Source organism: Cyprinodon variegatus, unplaced genomic scaffold (genome assembly GCF_000732505.1).
Source record: "Cyprinodon variegatus isolate N-32 unplaced genomic scaffold, C_variegatus-1.0 Scaffold107, whole genome shotgun sequence".
NCBI classification, from domain to species: Eukaryota; Metazoa; Chordata; class Actinopteri; order Cyprinodontiformes; family Cyprinodontidae; genus Cyprinodon; species Cyprinodon variegatus.
This window is the reverse complement of record NW_015150560.1, coordinates 1,039,041-1,052,119: the sequence shown is the minus strand read 5'-3', so window position 1 is coordinate 1,052,119 and position 13,079 is coordinate 1,039,041. Positions and strand designations below refer to the sequence as shown.

The 13,079-nt window shown below is 39.3% G+C and overlaps 1 protein-coding gene across 1 annotated transcript in view; it reads left to right on the top strand.

The window, feature by feature from the left end:
- Positions 1-1,032: 1,032 nt before the first annotated feature.
- Positions 1,033-13,079, top strand: part of mboat2 (membrane bound O-acyltransferase domain containing 2) — a 44,540-nt gene continuing 32,493 nt past the window's right edge. Inside the window, exons 1-2 of the mRNA XM_015374638.1 lie at positions 1,033-1,214; positions 6,465-6,542. Of these exons, the coding sequence (XP_015230124.1) occupies positions 1,033-1,214; positions 6,465-6,542 (260 nt within the window). The remainder of the gene's footprint in view (positions 1,215-6,464; positions 6,543-13,079) is intronic.

Genomic DNA, 13,079 nt, shown 5'->3' with positions numbered 1-13,079 from the left:
AAGGCGCGCTGATTTTTGCAGACAAAGTTACTGCATGAATATATTGTCCATCGCCATCTGATGGACTGACGAATATCGGTTGGAAAAGCATTGAAGCTCTGCTTCCCGATAAATTGTCTCCATCTGCCAAAAGCTACCCTGATGTCGCCTCTCGTTTTCTTCTGATCATTACTTCCATTTCATTTCTTTATAACCTTCTCTCCCCGGGCAACGACTCTGGATGGTCATCCATTTAAAAAAAAAAAGTCTAATGATCTACTTTTATTGTTTTATTCTCCTCCACTGACATTACGTCTTCATATACAGTTAAAGCGCATAAGGCTACTGAGTTTGTCCTCTTTTGCCTTCTGAAAGATTGCGGGACAACATGGCGTCTTTCATTGGCTGCAACTCCACCTCTGAGTTTAAAGGAGTTCATTACAAGCTATGGGAACTCTTTCCCATGGTTCTTATAAAACCATTTCTTTTATTTTCTTATAAAAAGCCAAATTAGTTACACACTGTCCCTTCAAAGTTCATTAAGTTTTTTTGTTCTGGTGAATCACAATTGTCATGTTCTCCATAAACCAATATTTAGTGATATCGTATGACTTTTTTCCTTCTTGTTTTTCGACGGCTGACATCACTACTCCGCTTCAAATCCCCACAATCCCTTGCTGCATCACTGTCGCCTGACCCAACAGATACTCCAAGGCCAGCACCGCCCCTCCCCCTCCTGAAACGCATCAACAAAGATAGTGGTTAGGGCGTAGAGCTTGACATCCTGAGGCTCTGAGTTCGACCCCCACTGCTCCCCAAGGTGATGGGTTAAATGCAGAGGTACATTTCTCCAATATCAGAACAATAAAGTTCAATAAAAAAAAGATGGAAATCAATACTGAAAAAAGTGAACATCAAAAGTGATGCTGAAATGCTGCTCATCCAGAGAATCATCTTTAGTAAAGCAGTAATAAAATCCTGAAATGAAGTTAATTTCATTTAGTTTCCATTCATTCGGTGAAGTATTTTGAATTGAAACGAATCCTAACCTTCATGCTCTTAAGAAGATGTCTGCTTCCCTCTGTGCAGGTGAACTTTGTGGCGTGCCAGCTGTTCGCTCTGCTCATGGCCGTGTGGTTTCGGATCTACCTCCACCCCAGCAAGACCAGCCCCTTCATCAGACACGTAGTGGCAACTCTGCTGGGCCTCTACTTGGCTCTGTTCTGCTTCGGCTGGTGAGTCACCGCTCTGAGCGCCCTGCAGCGCCGCTCTGCCCTCTCAGCTCCTTCCTGTCCTCTGCACCTCCATCACAGTCTCTCTCTACCATATTGGGTTTGTGTCCCTGTCAACGTTTGTTAAATAACAACCGAATATTGAATAACTTTTCTCATTCTTTGCTTCTCTTCAGTCCTGCATGTAGTTTATTGTTTAAAAAGGGAATGATTTGATGTTGATGTGTTGCAGGGTGTTTTCTCTGTCTCAGTGATAAGGTCACTTACAGCCGATGGCAGCAGACTTCTGCCCGTTTCAATGCGTCTCATCTCCTTCCACATTCGTCATTCTTTTCATCGCCGGCGGCACAAAGTGATCAAATCCGATCTTTTATACACGAAAAACTGATCTAAAAAAAACAAATAAAATGTATCTATTTGCTCTTAATTGAAGCAAATAAGATAACCTGCCAATGTAAGTAGAGAGGTTACCTTAAATAAGATAATTTAATAATTTGCACCAAAAATAAGATAATGGTTGATTTTTTTTTTCGTACTTTGAACATAAATTCTCTCGTTCCGTTCGCAAATTGTATCGCTCACCTGCTCCAAACGAGGAATATTACGTACTACGGCTGTGATTAACGATTATTTTACAAATGATGGAGACGGAAAATGTAATCTAAAAATTTCAAAACTAAGTATTTTCGAACAACAAAAAGAAGCTTTAGTTTATCAGCTCTGGAACAGTTTGCCTGAAAACATCAAACAATGTAAAAGCATCCAGCAATTCAAAAAATAATATAAGAAAAGTATTTTTGATAAATACTTAAAAGAGTAATATATAAAAAGTTGGTATACTGTTTGTCTTCCTGTAAATAATTGTCCTTTACCACCATGACACAACCTAATGAGCTTATGCTTCATCTTACTCCTTTTTGAAACATGATGTTTATGAAGCATTCAATGTAAACATTGTTAAATCATATCATTTTTCAAAATAAAGGATATGAAAAAAAAAAAGATTAATCCGTTGATTATTTTTCCGATTAATAATCCGATAGCAAAAGGTTCCTTAAAGAAGATTTTAAACCAGAACTTGAGGAGTTCTGGATAGAGCATATTAACAGGAGAGAGCTTTTTTCAATTTAAATGCTAATTATTTCTATATGTTTCTTTTACAGTTTTGGTATAATTACCTCTCTAAATGGGTCACTCTGTCTTTTACTCCAGTTAATGATTAATTGATTACTGAATTAGTTGATGATTATTTCAATAATCGATTAATCCGATGAATTGTTTTAGACCTACATATATATTTTAATTTTTGCATTGGTAGAGCATCTGCCTGTAATAAAGAACATCAAAGTGAAAATCGATGGTTGAAGAAACGGGTCAGGAGTTTATTGGAGCATTGATGGAGCTAAACCTGTTAAGCCTACACTGCGAATTTTTTCAATTGTTGAAATCGCAGGGTTTCGTCGTACAGAGTTAGTTTACAGCTCACAATGTTGGTTCTCACACTGTGCGGCCCGGCGCTCTGATGCAACCACGTTGGGCTCAGCTCTGCAGTGAGATGGCGCTACTCGGACTCGTCTATCCGGAAGCCAGACGAGTAGAAGCTCACTAGAGTGAAACGCAAAGCCTTGAAAATTTGTGCGATTTTGTATTGAAAGCCCTAAAAAGAAAAGGTGACGACTAGGGATGCACGATATAATCGGCCCCCTATCGGTATCGGCCTTAAAACAGAATATCGGACATCGGCCACCCCACCGATATTTAACCCGATATTTGATCAGCTTCTGAGTTTCTAAAGTCTAAAAAAACAGACCCTAAAAACTTCTAAAGACGAGAGAAAAAATATTGATACATTAAAATATCCCAATATCACGATTCCTGATGGGGAGGTGGTCGTTAGAGGCTGATCGTCCCTCGTTGCCCCCTTTACTCTACACCACGCACGATCGGGCTGAAAGTCGGCTGTATCGAAAAAATCTCGCACGACTGGATTTCACTTAATTCTGAGACATTTCTGGTAAAATAATAATAAAAAACACATTTTGAAGTTTTTGTCAAGTGTATTTTTCCCATACATTTACTACACCAAAATAATGAAATTAATTCTAGCTAAGAAAAACAGACTAGTTTTAAGCCTTTAAATGAACTGGTATCAAGTACATTTGCCTTGTTTTTAAGCCTGTTTGCTTGTTTTGAGCAATAATTGGTTAGAGGACATTTGATTCTAAGCAAAAATTAACTAATAAATGAGAATAAATTGCTTAAAATAAGAGAAAAAATCTTAACAAGTTAAAGAAAAAATAGATTTTTCTACTTGATTTAGGTTTTTTTTGGATGCTTACTACTTGGATATTATGTTCTTGTCTCATTTGCTTGCTGCACTGGCAGATTATTTTGCTAAAAATAGGCAATTATTAACTTAAAACACTATATTTTTTCTTATATTTTAGAAGGCCTTTTTTCTTGTGTTGATGTTTTTGAGGAATAATGAAACATCCGTTTGTAAACATGTGGAGCTGATAGATCAAATCTCACTCTGCAAAAACTGAAATCTAAGTAAATCAGTTTGTCTTGGAAAAAAGAAAAGAGTATTTTTATTATACATTATAAAAAATCTGAAAGCTGTAAATAACCACTAAGGTAAAGCAGCTTCAGCTGATCGGTTTCACAGATGGAAGCTGGTATTCTAAACGCAGCAGCAGAACTGCAGTAGTTGACATGTTTAATGTGGACGCTCTTGTTTGTATTCAGATAAGCAGCGAACGGAGAGGTCGACCTGCTCCCAGCGGTTTGCTCTGAACTGGGAATACGAGGAAGGCATCCCCGTGGAGCATTCACCGCCTGCAGACATGATGATCTCACTGTTTAAATTCCTCTCTTCACTTTCTAACCAATCCAGTTGTGAATTTTTAATACGCAGCTTCACTTTCTAATGGTACAAGTTTCTGCACATACTTCTGCTGCTCAGTAATGTCATTAGCACGGTGAAGTAGAGCTGTGCCGTTTGCAGGATTCTGGGCTGTATTTGACCTGAAGTTCTGAATCTAACAGAACCTGACGTGGATCTTTTTTTGGGTATTTGAACGAGGACCGCCTTAGATGGTGTCCTGGATGAAAACATCATCCTTTAAAGGTGCTGTAAGAGATCTTGGAAAAAAGGTGAAGGCAAGATGTATTTTTGTCATTCAAGCTCAGAACGATGGGAATTAATGCAGTTTGACAAAGCGTCAAAATGGAGTTACAGAGAAACAGCCGGTATTTCTCAGTTTTGTTCCACCCTTGTCTCTGCAACGCCTCCACTTATCACCAAATCAAACATACTAAGAAAACCATACAAAGAAAAATAGCTGCAAAAAGACTTAGCACTGGTTATGTTGGGGCTTTAAAACTGATTAGTTTTGTTCCCTGATAAAACAAAGTTTGTGAATTCAGGTAAATAATTGTTCAAATATATCTGTCATTTGTGTGTTTTTAGCTTTCTTCCTGTATGGGAAGCTTTTCAACATTTGAAACATTAGTGCAGTGGTTTATGTTATAATAAACCTTTGGGTTAAGTTGTCGCAAGCAGGTTTTTCTTGTGTTTCTTGTGAATTTGGTCTTAAATTTTTATTTCAAGTGGCTTTAAAAGGTCTTAAAAAGTCTTGAATTTAACTTTTCCTTATGCTGTAGGAACCCTGACAAATCTAGCTGCCATTGTTCCAGTCAAAGAAAGGATAGTGTAGCTCCGCCCAACGCGCATCAGACCCACTTTTTCCACCGCGCAGCCAGAGCAGCAAAGATGCTTCAGCCTGGAGTCAGAACTAAACTGGTACAAGCATCAAAAATGAAGCAGAACACGCGTTTTTGCTGCTCCTGCTGCTATAGGTGTGAACGTAGCATAGCAGTGGCTAGCTTCCAGCCATGGCGTCCTGCACCAGCATTGGGGGGTTGATTCGTTCATGTGTCAGGGTACGCGCACAGGGGGGAGGGACAAGAAGACAACTACGACTGAGGAACCAATAGTGTACAGCGGACCTTGTTTTGTGATTGGTTGGGCTTAATAATTGATTTCTCACTGTAGTGGGGAACATTTATTTTAGTTCCACCTCCAGACCTTCTATTTCACTGCTTGCTAAGCGGCTGTGGGGAGATCTATAAGCCAGATGGTAAAAAATGCGTCAGAAAAGATCTCCTACTGCGCCTTTAATTTAGGTTTTCCAGCGAAACCTGATGTCTTGCATCGTCACGTCTGTTTTTATGAAGAATTAGTCACGTCGTTGCTGAATTTTCTCTGAGGTTGGGTCAAAAGGCAAAAGTTGAAATGAGTTCACAGCTGAGAGCAGAATGTCTCCTGGAGTCCTATCGTAGCTGTGTCACGCTGAGTGTTGATTTAGTTTCAGCTTCAGGTTGTTTCTCCACACTTGACTTGAGGAACTGTTGCTTTTAATCCGTTCCAGGGGAATGAGCCTGACTTTCTGTAAAGATGAAACCTTTCCATTCTTACATGTTTTATTTAATGTCTTTGTTGTATCATTTCCCTCGCTGTCGCGCTCCCCGGCAGCTGCTCACTGCAAAAAATGTGTGTCATTTTTTCTTAAAGTAAGTGCATTTATTCTTGAATTGAGGAGGTAAGTGAGAAATGTTCCCAATGGAACAAGATAATTTACCTTTAAAATAAGAAAAAACAATTGCATTGTCTTATTTCAAATGCATTTTATCTAATTATCTTATTTTAAGAGTAAAAATACTCATTCCATTGGCAAATCCTCTTAATTACCTACTAAAATTAAAGGTAAATACACTTAATTTAAGATATCTTTACTTATTTCTAGATTATTTTTGCACGTCCTCGTTGACTCACGTCTCTGCTCTCCTGGAGGGCTGAGATCCCACACAGCTCTCTGACGGACTGCATGTTTCTGCGCTCTGCCTGCTCTCCTGTGGGGAACTGAAGGGCAGACGGCGGGCCTATCTGCATGCAGCCTTTACTGATGTCACAGGGATGTATTTTTAGACATTTTGCAGCCGAAGAGCTCAGAGATGATTTAGGATCTTAGTGTGAGGACTAATATCTCACCGCTGTCTTCTGACTGACTGGAAATGATACTAAAGTGCCTGCAGATCTCTGGGCTCACATGGCTGCCGGTAAGGCTGGGTTGGGAGGGGGGGCGTGGCCATGGAGAGGAAACAAAAACATTCTTTGTACTCTAACGCATGTCAATGAGTTTGTTGTGAAACGTGCAATCTGTAATGATGTTTTTTTTCATGTTTTTGAAGGTATTCGGTGCATTTCTTGGTGCAGAGCGGCCTGTCCTACGGGGTGATGATCTTTGCCAGCCTGGAGCACATGCACAAGTAAGAGATCAAACACGGTCCACGGCTGTCATTTTAGGGTTTCAGGAAGCTTTTTTTCATTAAGCAGTGATGGTAGAGCAATCACCTGCAGGGGCTTTTCTATTAATTTCATTTTTGTTTTTATTTTACACTAATTCACAACACATTTCATCTCAAGACTCTTCACATATGGAGAATAAAAAGAGTCAAAATTAAATAAATAAATACAGCATTAAATAAATAATTAAATGTGTCAATAATTAATTAAATGTGGAATTAAATAAATAAATGTGTCATTCATTAATTAAAACCACGTCACTAATATAAAGTGCCACAATTAAATAAATAAATACAGCGATAAACAATTAATTAAATGTGTAATTCATTAAATAAATAAGGACTTAAATATATAAATGTGTCATTAATTTAATAAAATACGTCTTCATTTTATTAAAAAAAATATATATATATAATTATTTCAGTGTGCATTTAATTATTTCATGGTCCTGTGTCGCAGTGCATCGAAACCATTAAAAGAATCTGTCAAACTCACCCATCAAAGTTAGGGGGCGGTTATCTAACACCTGATTGGTCACCCTGCACATTAAGGCGAAGCAAATGGATTACAGAGACTCGATTCGCGTTAACCCCGCCCCCTAACTTTGATGGGTGAGTTTGACAGATTCCTTTATTCCCAGAGATCAATCAGATCATCCAGACAGGTTGTTTCAAAGTTACTATTAAGCAGCTGATTGCATCCAGTAATTGACTCTCCAGCAATCTCTTAGCTCAGAAGTGATGCAGAATTTTTTATGGTAAATAAATTTGGAAATCTACACAAACGGCACTTGTCTGTAGTATTCATACCATCTCAAATTATTTGTTTATCCAAATAAAGCTTTGAGTGTTGATATCCGTCTTTTCAAGCAAAGAACCTGTTTTGTAAACTAAAATAATAATAAAAAAAAAACAATCCAAAAAGGAAGCTTTGAAAAAAGTCAGAATAAGAAGCATTTTTTGAGAATAACTTTACTGTTTTATCAGATTCTTCTCATTTTTTTGTTTTACTCTTTCAAACTTTATTTTACACTTTAGTTTTGTGAATTGCTTTCTTAGCAAATTGTGTTTTAGAGATAATATTTTCTTCACCTCAATCCAGATGTAAACATCTGAAAAATGTTGACATCCAGAAAATGTGATCTGGAAAATGCAGTTTGGGGGAAAAAATGGTTAAACTTCATCTGAAAAAGAGAAATAAAACAAAATGTTTCTGAAAGAATGAAAAACTGCAGCTTACTCAACACCTTTTTTGATGAAGACATTTTTCAGTTTTACAGCTGGATTATGTTTTTTTCTTCACATTTCTACTTACCAAACATTTTCTTTGTTAAAGGAAAAAATCAAAGTCTAGTATTAAAGCAATTTTTTTCTTAAAATAAGTGTATTTGTTCTTGGATTGAGGAGGTAAAAGACACATTTTGCCAATGGAACAAGACAAATTTAAAATAAGAAAACACAATTGCTTTGTCTTATTTCATGCGCATGTTATCTAAGTATCTTATATCAAGAGTAAAAATCTCATTTACCTGCTCAAATTAATGGTAAATACCATTAAATTAAGAGATTTTTACTTTTTTCTATATCTTTTTTGCAGTGTATCATTTCTCACTGGAAAATATCGAAATCTAGATAAGTCAAATTTTATTAAAATAAGTGAATTTTTTCTTGAATTGAGGAGGTAAGTGAGACACTTTGCCAATGGAACAAGGCAATTTACATTTAAAATAGGAAAAAAAAAATTGCATTGTCTTATTTTCATTGCATATTATCTAATCATCTTATTTTAAGTGTAGAAATACTCATTCCATTGGCAGAGTATCTTATTTTCGTGCTCAAATTAAGGCTAAATACACTTAATCTAAGAAATGTTGACTTCTTTCTTGATTGTTTTTGCAGTGTATCATTTCACTCTCTCCAATGAAGTAGAAATAAACCTTTAAAGAAGGTTTGACCTAATTTTAGTTTGATTTTTGCAGTTCAGATATCAGACACTGCAAAAAAAGGTCTAAGCGTAAGTAAATCTTTCTTAAAATAATTCAAATTAAGGGTAAATACACTTAATTAAAGACATTTTCACTTTTTGGTAGATTGTTTTTCCAGTTCCAGTCATAATGAAACATAATTCACACCATAGATTTTCCCTCTGTGATGGAGAGATTTGAAAACTTGGGTCAAACCCTCTGATTCATCCTGCAGGCTTTCAGCTGTGCCTCTGGCTCAGTAAGGTCACCCCTCACACCCAGCCCTCCTGATAAGGACGCAGCATTGACTCCCATTCACTCTGTGAATTCCTCCCGGACCGATTCAGTTAAACCGCCTTTGTTTCATGTGAGGTCATCAGTGCAGCCTCTTTTGCTCACTGTTTGTCTTCTACTGGTTACGCTGGTCCTCCTAACGGCTTAGATCTTATCAGACCAGGTCCTGATGACCTGGTTAAAGCACCAACCTGCCCACTGCATGCAGGCGGCTGTAAAGAGTGCATTAATTACAGCAACATTACAGTAATTGAGGGATCATAACTTTTATGGCGTTTGTTGAATAAATGCTGAACCTTCTCTGTCCTTCACAGCAGAGGTTTCATCTGTAGAGGGTTTTATTTCAGATCTGTAAGCGAAGCACAGGCTGCTTCCAGAGGTAAAATTTACCCCAGAGAGGAAGCCAAAGCTGGGTCTGGCTGACATGCGGTCGTACGCTGAGGCCACTGAACCCAGCGCTTCAGCTTTTTGCCTAACAAATGAGCTCCTCCTCCAACCACAGGTTGCAGACCTGACCCCCGGTGCCTCCACCCTCTGAGCGGACACGTCGGCCTTGCTTTTAACCTACGACCTTTGCTCTTTGAGCTCAGCCTTACACGGTTACAGCAGTAAGCCACAGCGGGGATATTTGCATATTAAAGAGGTGGAGAAGGGCGCAGGATGAGAAAAGAATGTGATGACATCTGTAGAGTCGATCACAGGAATAGGAAGCACTATTAAGCCTGAAGTAGGACCCATCTTTCACACAAGAAACAAACGATGCTGCATCTCTCAGCCGTATCCTTAGAATGTAACAGAACTGAATACACTGAGAGCAGGCAAGGTAGATTAGAAAAACTGGAAAACAAGCAAATCTGACATATAACTCAGGTTTTAATAAGAAAGAAACAGGAACAGTAGTGAACAACAGATCTGCAGCAACATTACGATGAATCTCACTGATAATAACTTTAGAAATCAGTTATTTAGCCCTTAGAGGTCAAAGAGAGAACGGCGTTATGGACAAAAGTCGCTCCGCTCTCCTTGTCTTTATACCACATAGCTACTTCTGAACACCAACCGTGCTGAGCTTCAATCATTTAACTGTGCCAAGCTCGGTTCATTATGACTATTTACACACCACGCTAGCACGGTTCCTCACCTCCTAGTGGCAATCTACGGTACTGCTGCTCTCTAGAGGGAAACAAGCAAACCAACATGGCGGCGCCCTTAACATTTAGGAAGTTAACGTAGAGTCAGGCAAAGAAGGCAGCCTTTGGTGAATTTCCTTGACACAGAGTCGGCTTTTGGGAAGTGGATACGATAAACGATTGTCTAATCAGAGCTTCCAGACGCAGGCAGTGATGGGAGTAACGGCATTGAAAGTAACGGCGTTACTAACGCAACTACCTTTTTTTAGTAACGAGTAATCGAACTGATTACTCTTACTGTAACTATAACGCAGTTACAATTGCCGACAACCCGTTACTGCACGTTACTCAGGTCGCACAATGAACCTTTTTTCATGATAGGAGTCGTGCGCGCGTCATGAGAGAGGGGAGGATGGAGAGTGAGGAGGACTCCAGCGACAAAACAGCGTTTTCCAGATGGAAATACTGGAGCTGCGTTTCCCCATCAGATACGGTTTCCCCTGCATCTCCGCACAGCGCGGCGGCACGATTCACCACGCAAGCGACAGGAAACGCACATGCTCGCTAAAGGCGTGTAACAGCTTCCCTGTACTCGCACCACAGGAGAACTACGGAGAGCGTGAACAATCATTAGCCTATATGGAGAAGAGAGAAATATGGATGGATGGATGATGGATGGATGGAATAGATAGATATAGCTACATGTTTCAGTATCTATAACAACCCAAACACAGGATTTCAGAATTAGACATCCCCAGTTATTAATTTCATACACTGGCAAGAGTAACGCAATAGTTACTTTTACTAGTAACTAGTTACTTTTATTGTCGAGTGACTCAGTTACTAACTCAGTTACTTTTTGGGAGAAGTAACCAGTAACTATAACTAATTACTTTTTCAAAGTAACGTGCCCAACACTGGACGCAGGAAACAAAGACAGGGATTGAGGTTCATGGCACTGCTAAGCAGAATCATCACTGGAAATCATAGAGAAGCTAGGTTTTTTATGTATGTCTGTAATTTCATGATAACAGAGGCTGACCGTAAGAAGATGACGCCGTCTGCTCATGAACCGAGCCAGAACTGAACCTTACCGACTCCTACCGGTGAACTAGTACCATGTTAGCGCGGTTCAGTTGTGTCTGGCACGGTTCAGTTGGGCGTATCGTTTACACTCAACAGTTATCTCGGTTGCCGTGCTCGGACCGATATCAGCACAGTTTCAGAAGGGTAGTGGAAATGGGGCTTTAGTCCCTTCATGGTGTCCTGTATCGTCTCCTGGGCCTCCTCCCGTTGGGACATGCCTGGAACACCTCCTGAGGGAGGCGTCCAGAGGGCATCTGGAAAAGATGTCCTCCTCAGCTGCCTCCTCTCTATGTGAAGAAGTAGCGGCTCTGCTCTGAGCCCCCTCCCTCATGATCCAGGTTTATTAACCTTAGATGAGGGTAGGAACGTAAACCCACCAGTAAATCTAGAGCTTTTTCTTTTTTGCTCCATTCTCCCCTCACTCCTCAACACATCTAACATATGAACTCCTCCACTTCAGGAGGGGACCTATCCTATTCTTCGTTATCCACTTCGCTGAAACCATAGAGCCATTTATACGTTATTTTTTCTTTATGTTGAACTGTATTAATTTCACATTTTTGAAATTTGTGGTTGGGTTTAAAAATCGCAGTTTCTTTGTAAAAACAAGGAATTAGAAAAAGAAAGATGGCTTCCATGGAGCCCTTCACATGACTTTAATATGTAAAGAAATACTCAATAAATGAGCAAAAGTTGATTTATTTTAGCAAGTTTAGATTATTAAACCAATTTAAAACCTTTCCTGACTCTGCTGCAGCTGACGCAAATATTACATCAGACCAAAAAAAAGACTTTTTTTTTTATTCCAGTTTAAAAGGTATTTATCAAACATTACTTTTAATGTATTAAGTCTGATCAGGCGGAAGGTTCTGGTTGATTTTTTCCTCTAATGAATGACTGATTTAGCTGAAGCTGAGCAGTGTCTGCTGAATGCTCTGCCGGGCAGATGTCACACAGAGCGCTGCCATTAATTCCATATCAGGCTGGAGGTGACCAGTGAGGACTTTCTCCCTCTGTCCTCCTCTATCCCTTCATCTTCTTCTCCTCTCTTTGTCCCGCCTCATTACATCCGTTTTCTGCTGTCTTCTACCTTCCTGCTGCTCAGCTGCAGGAAAGAAACTGAACTCATCCATCCTTCTTCATTTCTGTTTAAGAGCAACGATGGATTCATCCTTCTAACCTCTGAGTCCATAGATGCATAATAAAGCTACTCAGTCTGTTGTGAGCAGCAGCTATCAGCTGGCCGTGCTGCATATGTTAGGATTTGGTGCCGATTTCAGCAGGTAGCTAATATTTAGAGTTAAATATGTTCAAATATTCTTCCAGGTCTGCTTCAGCTCATGCATAAGCAGCAGATTTAAGGTGCGTTCTGCTCTCTGTGGTTAGAACTGATCAAATCTACAAAGAAACCTGGAGTGCACTACATTCACAGCTGTGGCGCTGAGCCGTGACTCATCTATTTTTATCCTGACACCGAGACACTCGCCTCTTTGGGGAAATGTCTTCTGTAGGTGTGAGATTTCTGCAGAAAGTAGTTTTCCTGGAGGTGCAGGAATGGCTGTAAATGTGGCCTTGCCTCTGTTCAGTGGCAGGGATCATATTTCACACTATGCCCACCCACCCATCCATCCATCCAGTCCCACCCTGCTGCCTTTCTGTCTCACCTGTTGTGTGTTTTTATATTCTAGATGATACTTCACTTCTTTATGGTCAGACTCAAAGGAGCATATCTGTGAAATAATCAGATATGGTGGAAAACAACCAACAGGATTTTGTTGGACCTGTTAGTAATGGAAAAAAAGTTCTGATTGCTACAAAAAGGGTAGTTCATGATGATTTATTTAAACAGGGTTTCTGCGGGTCATTAAAAATCATTAAAAGTCATTAAATTATTATTTTTTTTAATTAAAGGAATAGTACACCCAAAACATAATTAGCCTTCATTTTCTACTCACCCCCATGCTGAACAACACTCTGGAGTACTTTTTTGATATCTCAAATGCATCTGGAGATCTGGGAGGCTTCTT